This window comes from Apodemus sylvaticus, chromosome 4, assembly GCF_947179515.1.
Source record: "Apodemus sylvaticus chromosome 4, mApoSyl1.1, whole genome shotgun sequence".
Lineage (NCBI taxonomy): Eukaryota > Metazoa > Chordata > Mammalia > Rodentia > Muridae > Apodemus > Apodemus sylvaticus.
Window position 1 is genome coordinate 2,349,268 of NC_067475.1, and position 13,173 is coordinate 2,362,440.

Consider the following 13,173-nt stretch of genomic DNA (forward strand, 5'->3'; position numbering starts at 1 on the left):
TGAGGGAGAACTTGTGAGCTGAAGATACCTAGATCAGAAGTCTTGAGCTGCTGCTCACAAAAGGATGAACAAAATTGACCTTTGAATTGATCTTAAGACTTCCACCACCCAGTCAAAGTCATCCTTTAGATAAATGGAATTACACTGTTGATATATACCTAGAGCCGGGTGGTGGTGGGGCATGCCTGTAATCCCAGCACTTGGGAGGCAGAGGCAGGCGGATTTCTGAGTTCGAGGCCAGTCTGGTCTACAGAGTGAGTTCCAGGACAGCCAGGGCTATACAGAGAAACCCTGTCTCGAAAAACCAAATCCAAAAAACCAAAAAGATATATACTTAGGCTTTAAAGTCATATTCACTTGAAAAACAGTAAAACCTGAATGACTGGCAAATAGCTGACTTGACTATGAATTCAAGTGCCGAGGGTGTGGCAAAGAGGTTAGAAGTGCAGTTCAGAAGGCGGGTGGTGGTGGCGCATGCCTGTAATCCCAGCACTTGGGAGGCAGAGGCAGGCAGATTTCTGAGTTTGAGCTACACAGAGAAACCCTGTCTCGAAAAAGCCAAAAAAACCAAAAAAAACAAAACAACAACAGAAGTGCAGTTCAGAGCAAGCTGGAAGGAGCAGCTTTTTTTGTTTTTACCTAAAGCTAGCCACTTGGGTGGAGTGAGATCTAGAACTTGCTGGCTTAATGTGAAACTTGTAGGTGGCAGCTAATGCTGCCTGTTTCTGTCATGAAATGTTTTTATAAACCTACAGCTTCACAGTTTACCAAGACATGGCTTTTCTACTGTCCATTTCTCTCTGTGGGCAAATTTCACTGTTGTCTGCAAAATGGGACCATCTTCTGCCCTGGACTCCCTATTCAAAGAACCAGATCTCTGTCTGCTGTAGACTTGGTGGAAAGTAGAAAGATTGATTATAGCATCTCATACAAGGCAAGCATGCAGCCAAAATGTTACATCTCTAACCACTATTTACCTAGTTTAACACAGGGTCTCTCTCAACTGTCTTCTGGACCCTGCTGCATCAGCCTCCAAGAGAGCTGCCATACAGTGAGTGCTACTATGCCTGACTTGAAAGCCCAATTTTATTCCTGTGAATCTGTAGTTTTGTGTTCAGCTGCTTGCTATTAGCTAATAATCAAGCTCTCAAACCCTCAACATACTTTTAACCAGCCATGACACCTGCTATACACTCCTTTTATGAACTGCAACTCCTTTGCTCAAGAATGTCTACAGAGGACAAGTCTTATGTTTTCTTGGAGATGGGAACCATATCTACAGAGGTCACATGAGTGATGAAGTACTGCACACCTTTCTGAATGGGACCCCTACTACCAGTTTAAACTTTAAGATTTACTATACAGATTTTTACATTATCTACATTTCAAAACAGTGATATGCATGTAAGAGTATACAAAAATACTGATGTTCTTAACAGGATTAATAGGCACATCATGAAAAGTCTAATATTGTGAAAAGTTTATTTGCATTAATTAACTCCTTTTTTTTCCACCATCATAAGAGATACACTTGTTCTTTGTGATCAGAGAAAAAACATTTTGGAATGGACAATCTGATTCTACTACTCATTAAAGAAAAATTGAAATCTTAAAACAATCCAGTGCAACAATTTTCAGTAGTACAATCCAGTGCAACAATTTTCAGTAGTACAATCCAGTGCAACAATTTTCAATAGTCCTATCTCCAGTGTTACCCAGCAAAATATTCACATGTTTAAGAAATTCTAAGTCCCAAGCTGCAAATTTATCATTTTTTTTTCCTATATGTTCAAGCCAATGAGCCTGAAGCAACAGTGGTCACTGCCTTTCAAAACCTTGGATATCATGATTGGCAACAGAATTAAGTAGTTAAGTCACTGGATCAGCCACTGTCTGCCTCCATTTCATCTTGCTAGCTTTGGGCGTCTCAGTTCTTAAAATTAAACAGATCATTTACTGGAGTGATTAGGGCTTTGATTTTTTTAACTCAATTATTTTTCGTATAAAAAGTAAAATGTCAACATATGCCAGGTGGTATCACTATGTGAGATGCAACTGTAAAGAGATAACTATCTTATGGCTGACACTTTGGATTTTTAAATAAGTCATCTTTCAATAAAAGTCTTGGTAAAAGTTTAAACTACTAGTCACGATATAACAACCTGACAGGTGCACCCTTGACGCGTCTCATCAGGACACAAACATTTAGCTAAGTCTTTAATACAACATGATACCATTATGATTTGAACATTATTCTCCCTAATTTATTTTCATTCTTGGATTTTTAAACCATCTTTTAATAAATATGAAATATGAAAAGGTTTAGGTGCAAAAATAAGTAATGCATGATTTTAACACTTTGGAGTCAAATCAATTCTTGTGACTTAAGAAGAAAAAAAATGAACTTTCAATCTTTTGTTTCTGGACTTTTAGTCTATAACAAATATATTGTTGCATATAAAATATTTTTGCCTTATTCTGAAAGCATTACATACATAATTGTCCAAAATACGTATTTTTTTTAAAATTGACACCAATGCATCCATATTCCATTAAAAATAATCTGACTTACGTGCACTTACTAAGAAGCAAGTTTAAAAATTTGGAATTTGTTTAAAGTGCTGATACTTAGGAGAGGGCTAGCTGTAAGCATGTTACCGTACCTATCAACAGAACAAGGACCTTTAAACTCAAGTTTAGGAAAAAAAAAATAGAGGTTCTATGAAAGGAAGATCAGTAACAAACAGTTTCCACTGAAAAAGGATTCAGGTGAAACGAAGAGCACCACGATGAGCTGCACAAAGGTGCTGGGGCACCACAGCATTCCCTGCAGGGAGCACTCCCTTGGAATGCACTGCAGCTGTAAATGCAACTGTTATCAAGGTGCTGGGGGCGGGTGGGGGCGCACCACATTCCCTGCAGGGAGCGTTCCCTCGGAATGTATTGCAACAGGCTATAAGTGAGACTGTTTGATGGTTACCATTGCTCTGTTCACCTCAGAAAACTGCATTCCTTCTAGTTGATTAAACATTCAATTACAGAACTATACATAATGATGAAAACAAAGTTTAAAGGAACATTTATACATGCCACCCTGAATAGAGGTGACGCATTTCAAAGGGTTTCATATCTCTTAAGACACAGAATTTACGTTAATGGTCCAGGAGTGTTTTAGATATAGCTATAGATATATTTATATGATATATATTTCAACAAGAAGTGTAAAAATCTTTAAAAACAAATCACAGCACTCACAGCTGCTTTACATAGGAAGGTCTCGGGGTCACTGGGTGTCAAACTATTACAGACAGGAAGTGACTTTAAAAAGATGAATGAATGGCACGTCAGGAAGCTGTGGATGTTTTATTAGAGGTCAGTTTTTCATCACATCACTGATGTGTTGACTCTCTGCTTAAAAAAGCTCTGTCCTTGCCACTTGGAGCCTCTTGCTCTTCTGGATCAGTTAAAGGTCAGGAAAACGACTTGGATCTTCCTTATAGTCTTCAGGGATGGCAAAGATGGATCCATCAAACTCATCACATCGGAACTCCTGAAAAGTCACAGTGGCTGTGATTGTAGGAAACACGGGTATATCTGGGGAACAAACAGTGAAATGTAACAAAAGGTGAGATGTAGTCAGATATCCCATCTTTGATAGCCCACTGGAGTCAGCCATCTTCCATCACACAACTATGTCCACAACAACCCAATTTGTGCCTGCCCCAGCCGGTGCAGTGGGCTCCAAGGCTCTGGGCCTAGGGCTGTGCAGCTGCTCCCTAGGCTGCTCTGTACAGGTGCATCCTCCCAATTTCTTAAATCTTGACTTCAACCTTTAACCTTTGACTTAAACCTTTGCTTCAAGAAACACCTTGATAACACCATATTGCTTCAGCATAACAGGCATATAGAAGAATTTCTGGCCCAAAGTGAATGTGGAGATGGAAAATATCACCAGTCTGCTCTGATCATTTGATTCTTAGTTCCTGGAAACAGCCCACACAGAAGCTGGTCTGATTCCTAATCTACTTTACTCAGGAGCCTCAGATTTCATCTGTGAACAGTCTCTGTAGTGGGTCTATGGAAGCCAAGCCAAGAGCCTATCCACAGTGAGAAACAGTAAAGTTGCTGTTATAAACCTAGTTTGTTTATAGAAATAGTCTCATGCTAGAAAAGGGGGGAAAGGATGCTTCCAGCTTTCACTGATGCCTATTGTTGGAGAGACAGTCTCCCAGGAGCCAACAAACTCGGCCTTTTTTTTCCCTCTTTTTTTTTTGGTGGGGGGGGGGGGGGCGTTGCACGCCCAACCACCATTGTACAGGGTGGTGTATGCCTTATAGCCTTGGCTGGAACTTACTGTGTGGACCAGGCTGGTCTTGAACTCAGTGATCCATCAGCCTCTGCCTTGAAAAGTGCTGGGATCACTTTCACCATGTGGTAAAAAACTTTTCTGCACTAAAATGTATGTGCCTCTGTCGGACCACAAGTGTGTTAAAAGCTTCTGGTCCCTCTGCTCATGTGCATAAATGCACCACATGTGTGCGGTGCTGGAGACATGGAATTAGGATCAACCCACAGGGAATAACTGCTAATACATTATGATTCTTTGTCAAAATAGTTCAGCTGTTATGATCCAAGTCTGCCCTCTCAGGGTCTCTTAGGTACGTCAACCTAAGAATCATTATTACGTAGTCCCAGCCCTGAGAAAGATGAATCCAGAAACTGAATGCCACTTTTCAGCATATGGAAAGCTGCTGAAACTCAAGGTACCCCATGACAGTGCTGATCTGATACTCCAGCTCCAGTGTGTTCTTGCTGAAGGCATTCTATAGCAGCTGTTAAGGAGGACTCTAGTAAACTATGAAGGATTATACTTCATAACTTCCCATGTGAATACTGAATGATCTGTTTCCTGAAATTTGGTTTGTTTGCTTTTTTGTATTTGTGTTTTTGAGACAGGGTTTCTCTGTGTAGTCCTGGCTGTCCTGGAACTCACTCTGTAGACCAGGCTGGCCTCGAACTCAGAAATCCGCCTGCCTCTGCCTCCCAAGTGCTGGGATTACAGGCATGCGCCATCATGCCCGGCTTCTGTTTCCTGAAATTTGGATGGGAGCTAGTATGCCAACTGTCCCTCTGCACAGCTTTCTTAAACTTCCACTGTTGCTCTGCAGTCTACACAATTCAAGTCTTGATACTTTTGCTTTGTTATCTTTCTGAGTCTTTTAGTAACTTGAAATGTTCACACATACTCTCCTGCAGGAATTGCTCCTGTGATCTTTATATATATTTCATTTAAATCATATAGCAACCAAGCCTACATTAGGTACTGTTATTTCTCAGGCATTTCATACATATAACAAAACAGAAGCACCAATGCGCTTAAATAAAAGACTTACTAAAAGCGAAGTCATTTGTTTATTTGTTGCCTTTTAAAATATACACCTTGCTTAATTCCATATTTTTTTTTTGTCTTACCTAATTTTACAGGAAAGCCTGGAGGAAGCTTCATTTGAACAAATTCTCTAAGCTTGTTAAAGTGCTTGAAGGGTGCTATTACTTCTAGAACATTCAACAATCTGAAAAATAAAGAACAATGTTCCCATGGTTCATGTCTGTAATGATTTCTTGAACTAAGTGGCTCAAACCTCACAGATTAACTTCCCAGTTACTGAGGAGAAAAGATTCCAGTGGAGCGCTACAGAGTGCTGCTCTCAGCTCCCTGAAGACACTTTCTTTTTTTTTTTTTTTTTTGGTTTTTTCGAGACAGGGTTTCTCTGTATAGCCCTGGCTGTCCTGGAACTCACTCTGTAGACCAGGCTGGCCTTGAACTCAGAAATCCGCCTGCCTCTGCCTCCCAGAGTGCTGGGATTACAGGCGTGTGCCACTACCGCCCGGCAACACTTTCTTAAAGCCCACAGGTTACTCAGTCATTCTGGGAGGCAAGGCTGAAGTGAACTTCTGTTTTCGTGACTAAGCTTCATTGTTGGGTTATGAAGGATCAATCTTAGTACTTACGATCCTGGCTCACATAAATTTCAGGTCATACAGAATCCTCTGTAGATTCCAGGATCCTTCTGTGTCTTAAGATTACAGTCACATGACAACTCCTTTGGTCCTCTGGTTGGCTTATTCTATATTATTATTCTCTCAACAAGGCATATTTTCCAGCGCCTTGCTATAAGCAACAGCTACACACATCAGATCACTGCTTTCCTTTACTGAGTAATCAACAGCTGGATGCACATAGTAATACTATTTTCCTCTACCTTTTCCCCCAGGATCCCATGCATTATGCTAGGCCAGCACTTACCACTGAGCTTAATACCAGCACTTTTTTTTCATTTTTACTTAAAAAAACTTGAGACATACAATCCCACTAACTTTTCTAGGCTGGTCTTGCACTCTGTAACCCAGGCAAGTCTTAAAGTTCTCCTCCAACCTCAAGCCTCCCAAATAGATGATTGTGGGCCTGAGCATAATTTATCCTTTCCTATGGGTGGGTAACTTTTATGCTTTTGCCCAAATACCTTAGATTTGTTTCTTAGTAACTGAGGGATAGGCTACAAATAGAGGCTACAAGTAAAATTCACCCAATATGAGCGGTGATCCTAGGTTCAATCTGCAGTACTAAAATAAAACAAATTCCAAAGAAACAAAACCTAGAAGTTTATCTGAACCAGACGGAGTAGCTCACATCTGTAGTCATGTGACCTAAAAACTTGGAAGCTTGAAGCATGAAGACTAGAACAGTCCCAGGAAAGCCTGGGCTATAGTGAAGTCCAATCAAAGCGAAGAAACCCTTCACTCTAACAGTAATTTTTGATGGTGACAACTGTGTACCCATTTTGGAATCAAATGTTATCTCACAGACTCTGTCCTTTCCTATAGAGACAGTTCTTCTGTTGGATCTCAAATATTAGCTCAGCCCCAGTTGGAGACTAGTAATTGGCTCTTACATCAAGGCAGTTCTATTCTCAGTCATGTCTTTAACCTATTATCTGCAGTCCAAATTTAATTTCAGCCACATCTAATCTCATCAACTGTGTCAGATATATTTGTTTTTTGATATTGCTGTTCACTGCTACAGTTAATATTCTCTTTTTCATTTCATTCTGCCTTCTTCAACTCAGGAGGATCTAGTCATACAGATTTTATGTTCTTGATGTTTTTTTCTATAGCAGTTACAGGAAATCTCTTCTGCTGTAGAATGGATTCTTGTCTACCTTCTGTATCCAGGATTCCTTAATTTCTCCTTTTCCTATGACAATGGTTACAATCATCACATATACTAATTTATCTATTGCTCATGTATTAAGATCTCTGGAGTTAACTACAAACACTCCATAAAAATCAGCTGCATTCCTTTATTAGGAATTAGAGTCAGAAAGACCCCCCCAGAAATCCTGTGTTCTAACTCCTTTCTCACAGTGCCTCAAGACTCTCCCCATATGTGACCTCTAGCTTATGTAGAGGCTCTACACAACAGCCTATCTACCCCTCTAAAGCTTGAGGGTTGCATAGTCAGAGATTCCGAACATACTTTGTTGAAAAGTATAGACCCTGCTGCCTTCTCTAGAGGAAAAAAGACACCAAGTTGGGCCAGGTTAAAAGGGGGAATGAATTAGGGAAAAATAATAACCAGATCCTTCAACTCCTCCCCAGCTACATTTTTATAAGGAGCTGAGATCACATCCCATCAAGAGTGAGATCCAGTACCCACCTCCCATATGATCATTTCTCCAAACTAAATGTTTCTAAAGGAGTGTCTGGTGTAGATGGGCCTGGAGAGATCTATGTAAGATGTGCACTGCAAGCTGGGCGATGGTGGCACACGTCTGTAATCCCAGCACTCTGGGAGGCAGAGGCAGGCGGATTTCTGAGTTCGAGGACAGCCTGGTCTACAAAGTGAGTTCCAGGACAGCCAGGGGTACACAGAGAAACCCTGTCTCGGAAAAAAAAACAATCCAAAAAAAAAAAAAAAAAAAAAAGGCGTGCACTGCAGTACAGTTTTCAATAGGGACAGACTGAAAACAGAATGTTTATCAGTGAAAGAACAACAAAACAAAGAGGAAGAGGTCAGCAGGGAGACAAATATGATTATTGTTGGAATCTAAGACACCCAGGGGACTGGAGAGATGGCTCAGCGGTTAAGAGCACTGACTGCTCTTCCAAAGGTCCCGAGTTCAAATCCCAGCAACCACATGGTGGCTCACAACCATCCTTAATGAGATCTGACGCCCTCTTCTGGTGTGTCTGAAGACAGCTACAGTGTACTTTGATATAATAAATCTTGGGCCCGGAGCGAGCAGGGCCAGAGCGAGCTGAATTCAACTCCCAGCAATCTGGCGCCCTTTAATCCCAGCACTTGGGAGGCAGAGGCAGGTATACAGAGTGAGTTGTGAGTTCCAGAACAGCCAGGGCTACACAGAGAAACCCTATCTTGAAAGACCAAAAAAACAAAACAAAACAAAACAAAAAAGACACCCTGGCTCAAAACACCAAAACTTACATGGCAAAATGCAGACTATTTCCCGGCTCTGCATTCAGTAGTCAGTAAGACAGTCTAACTTATGTGCTAAAAAGACACAAATTTTATTTTTATTCCACAAATTTCTGTTTTGAGGATTTCTTTTTTGTAATCATGTGTTGCTTTAATAATTTTCTTTAGACTATCCAAAATTTATCTATAGAAAGTGATACTTCTGTAAACCAGAAAATTTATGGGTGTGTGTATACTTTCTTGAGCCTGTCTGCCTTTTTTTTTTTTATTTTAACACCTCAGATCCAAGTACTGATGCCTGCCAGAGTCTCTTAGAACCTTTCATAATCAAAAGAACACTTACGACTCAATTCCCAGGGGAAATTCCTGGCTCATGGCTACAGTGGCTTTAAATGTTTTCTTGCTCTCTTTGCACACCAGTTCTCTGCCCAGGTGTGGTGCCCTACAACAGAAAGAACACTGTTAAGGGGGCCTTGTTACGAACTCATCAATGCTCACCAATACTTCCACTTTTCTTATCCTGTCTATAGAAATAATATTATGCTAAAATCAAGATATCTATAAAACACAAGACAAAAGAAACAGTTTAAAAGTTCAGAAAATAACATGAATACTCAAGAAATTTCATACTGAATATAACTTAATTTTAATAATAATTACCATTTTAGGAACAAAATAAAAATCATTTAATTCAATCTCTTTCACTGTCTACTAGAGTTTCAGCATTCAACAATTAAAAAGCACTGTGATTAAAAATTCTGTACATATGCACTGTTAAAATTGTAACAAATTTAAAACATTTCCTTTTTGGTTATGTGCCTACAATGAGGCAAAAACATAGAATAAGCTGAGGAGACAGGTTGAGTTGAAGAACGCAGAAATTATTTCAAAACCATTTCCCTCACAGAATTAACATAGAAGGGACATGCCTTATTCCACTGAGTTTTTCTGGGTTTTCCTGCCTAATTTCAAAGTTCTGTTGAATTATCTGGCACATGCCACAAGTAACTACATGACAGTTTCCTCTGACCTGCTGGATCATCTAACAAAGGCTAGTCAAATAGTCACTCAGACAAAGACAAGGTCCAATACTCCAAGACAAAAACCAGCAAACCTGCAAACATAGCATGCCTTTCAATAAGAAAAAAACACAAGGCAGCTTCTTCTTGAGCATAGTGGGGTAGATACAAGGGGAGGCATTTTATTCTCCACCAAAGAGGAACATTGGTGAGCCAAGATAAACATATTTTCATCCAAAACAACCTTTATTCATTCACCTCTCATCAACTCAATATATGCTTAAGGAATAGCAATGATGTGCCTAGCTCCTCTTCAAGAGTTAGTGACACAGAAGTAAGTAAAGGTTTATGAAGAATGCCAAGAAGTCAATGAAATGAATGACAGGACCCAACTTGAGAAGGCAGAGAGGAAACAAACTGGAATGGCATAACAAGAAGTGCTTAAGGCATCAACATAAGTATGAACAGAGTCTGACAGACAAGGAAGGTCGAACAAGTCCTGCAGGCTTCTTGCTTGTTGGTTGGCATGTGTGATTGGCAAAAGGGATATAAAAAGAAGGCTCTAGACTCACAGTGCACACATAATTTGGGAGGTTTCTTTCTTATGCTTGCTTTATATTTCTTAATTAGAATATAGAGTTAGAATATCTTCAGTTAAAAATATACCAATAATATTCAGAACTCTTGTATCTAAAAGCACGGTTTTAACAAATCTTTCTTCCTAAAAATTCAAAGAAAATATAAACAACAACAACAAAAAAACCCAAAACACCTACTTTCCATTTTCAGCAGATATGTATTCTTCCCACGTAATAGTGTTCTGAGGAGGAGGGGTAAGGGACTGTCTTCTAACCGGCTGCCAATAAGAGAAAGAGACAAGGAGAGTGTAGAATGCGGGTGAAGAATATCACATTTTAAAATGTAAAGTTAAAACACACTGAGGCAGGAAAGATAAGGGAAGCTTAGCAACCCAGGACTCCTCTTCACTTAAGTTACATGCACCCATTTTCTAACCATGCACTTAGCAAGCTAGGACCTGCACCAGTGTCAAGGTGAAGGTACACCCCACTCCAAACAATAGAGAGTTGGCTTGTCCCTAGCAATCCTTCCATAACATCCACTTTTCCACTCAAACATGTCCGAGGACATATCCAGCTGGACAATGCACAGTAAAGCAGACTGTCATCTTGAATAAATTTCTTTATAAAAACCGTATTTACCATCTGATGGCAATATATGATTAGGCTTGCATATGATTAACATCAGATGCATTATGGTAAAGGACATAAATGATGAAAAGAACTTAGGTCAATCAAGCCTGTCAATCAAGACAGATAACCATCATAATCCTCCTCTAGCAACCACTAGGAAGCCCCAAACACTATCTGTGGCTCTTGGGTGTTCTATCTAGCTCCTCAGGTAGGCCACTGTTCCTTTTCAGTCTCCTATTGCTCTCTCTAAAACACCTTGTACTTTGCTATTTGAATGCTTTCTCTATTGAGTAAGATGTCAAAAGCTTGAACACATAGGGTCCAGACAAAACTGCCTCACAAGACAGTAAATGGGTTGGGGTGTTTAATGAGATCAGCATGCCAGCACACCCCACAAACAGCAAGCCTTTAAGTGCTGGTTCATTTAACCTCTTCAAGACACATTCAATGGGGCTAATCCCACAGTAGTCCCCTGCAGCTTAAGCATTAAGACAGCCTCTTCAGGGCTGGAGAGGTAGCTCAGCAGGTAAGAGCACTGACTGCTCTTCCGAAGGTCCTGAGTTCAAATCCCAGCAATCTCGTGATGGCTCACATTCATCTGTACCAAGATCTGATGCCCTCTTCTGGTGTGTTTGAAGACAGCTACAGTGTACTTACATATAATAAATCTTAAAAAAAAAAAAAAGATTACTGCACTGTTTCAATTATCTAAAATCCTCTAGACATTATGTTAGATACACAAGCACAGACAAATGCAAGGTTACTGGCTTGAAAAAACTTAAAAGCAACAAAAGAAAACTATGTCAATGAGCAGTGCAGCAGGAAAAAAATTTAAGCGTCATGGTCACTGGAAATGGCATAGGTGCCTGCAATCCCAGTGCCTGGGAAATGGAAGCAAGAGAATCAAAGTCAGTTTCTACCACACATTAGGTTCAAAGTCAGCCTGGACTACACATGACTGCCCCCTACCAACCCCCCCCCCCCAAAAAAAAACCAAACTTACGTGGGTCTATTAATACTGCCCAGGTGAGGGCACGGGGCTGACATTTACTGCAGGTTTCTTACAACCCCAAACTCCTGGGATCAAAAGAGCCTCCAGCAACACAAGTACACAACAGTGTATCTGGCTTAAAAATAATACAGGCCAAATGAAGCCACAGTAAGCAGCTCTAAAGACTCATGGAGGCTTCCACCTTTTTGTCTTTTTGTTTGTTTGTTTGTTTTTTTTGAGACAGGGTCTCTCAAAGTAGCCCTGTCCTAAAACTCACTATGTAGACCAGGCTGGCCTTGAACTTGCAGAGATCTGCCTGCCTCTGCCTGGTAAGCAGAGTCTCCAATCCTGAATAGACTACAATATTTTTAAAATAGGGAGAATTAATTACAGATGAAGAATATGAATTGATGTATTGATTTCAACTACAGTAAGAAACAGCAAAGGAGAGATCAATAACACAGCTAACCTGTTAGCTGTTTTTAAGGTCAGTCAGAATTCAATGTCTGTTAAACATGAGTTTAGATCACTGTAGGAAGAGCCAGCAATAGGAACTAAACTAGGGAGAGGCAGCACAAACTAAAAACTGCTAGGAAGAAATAAGGTGAATAACAGCCAACAGTAACATCACACCCTGCTCAGAGAAAAGAAGGGTTTTGTTCTGGATTTTTTTAAAGATAGTCTCAGGAAGTCCAAGCTGAACTCAAGTTCACTATCCACCCAAGATAACCTTGAACCCCAGATCCTTCTGCCTTCACCTCTCAAGAGCTAGGACTGCATGCATGTGCCACCTGGCCCATCTTTTTTTTCTCCATCTTTCTCTTACTAGTATGTCCCTACTTAGTCAAAGGGAGATACCTAGAAAGAAATGTGATTGGTAAACTGTGGCTTATTTCAACAGGCTGTTACAAGTACCTGGAAAGGCCACAACCCTTGTTCCAAAACAGAAGTGGTTGTGCAGAAGAGAAATTGGCTTTGAATACTAAGCAATACAGAAGAGATCCATCCTTCATGACAGCCTATAGCAAATAGGAGCTGACACTGAGGAGCTGGATAACAGAAAACGGCCTGATAACTAGGGTTTGCCAAGACCCAAGTTCTAGACTCAGCAATATATAATGTACACAGACAGACACATACACACACTCAAGCCAAATTTTATGTAGCAATGGATTTATCTATAAATTCAAGCCATAATCATCAATCATATATTAGAAACTGACAAATTAAAACTAAAGATTCTCCAAGAATCACAAGGTTCATAACTGGGTTTACTGTTCACAGCCACAAGGCTGAGGCAGGATGATCAGAAGTCTGAGGCCTTTTAAAGAGAATCATAAGACACTGTCTCAAAAAAACAAAAACAAAGTCTTTTTCCTGTCCTAGAATGATCTGTGATGAACAGCGTCAAAAAAGGAATTCCCAGCACCAGAAACTACGCCAAAAGTTGACCCA

General features: G+C 40.2%; 1 protein-coding gene across 2 annotated transcripts in view; it reads right to left on the reverse strand.

The window, feature by feature from the left end:
• Positions 1 to 1,458: 1,458 nt before the first annotated feature.
• Ankrd13c (ankyrin repeat domain 13C) overlaps positions 1,459 to 13,173 on the reverse strand; it is a 43,415-nt gene continuing 31,700 nt past the window's right edge. Inside the window, exons 10-13 of one of the 2 annotated variants that reach the window (XM_052178854.1) lie at positions 10,293 to 10,372; positions 8,841 to 8,939; positions 5,473 to 5,573; positions 1,459 to 3,594 (exon numbers count right to left, since the gene is read on the reverse strand). In XM_052178854.1, coding sequence (XP_052034814.1) covers positions 3,464 to 3,594; positions 5,473 to 5,573; positions 8,841 to 8,939; positions 10,293 to 10,372 — 411 coding nt within the window. In that variant the 3' untranslated portion in view covers positions 1,459 to 3,463. The remainder of the gene's footprint in view (positions 3,595 to 5,472; positions 5,574 to 8,840; positions 8,940 to 10,292; positions 10,373 to 13,173) is intronic. The other variant, XM_052178855.1, reaches the window with a different exon arrangement.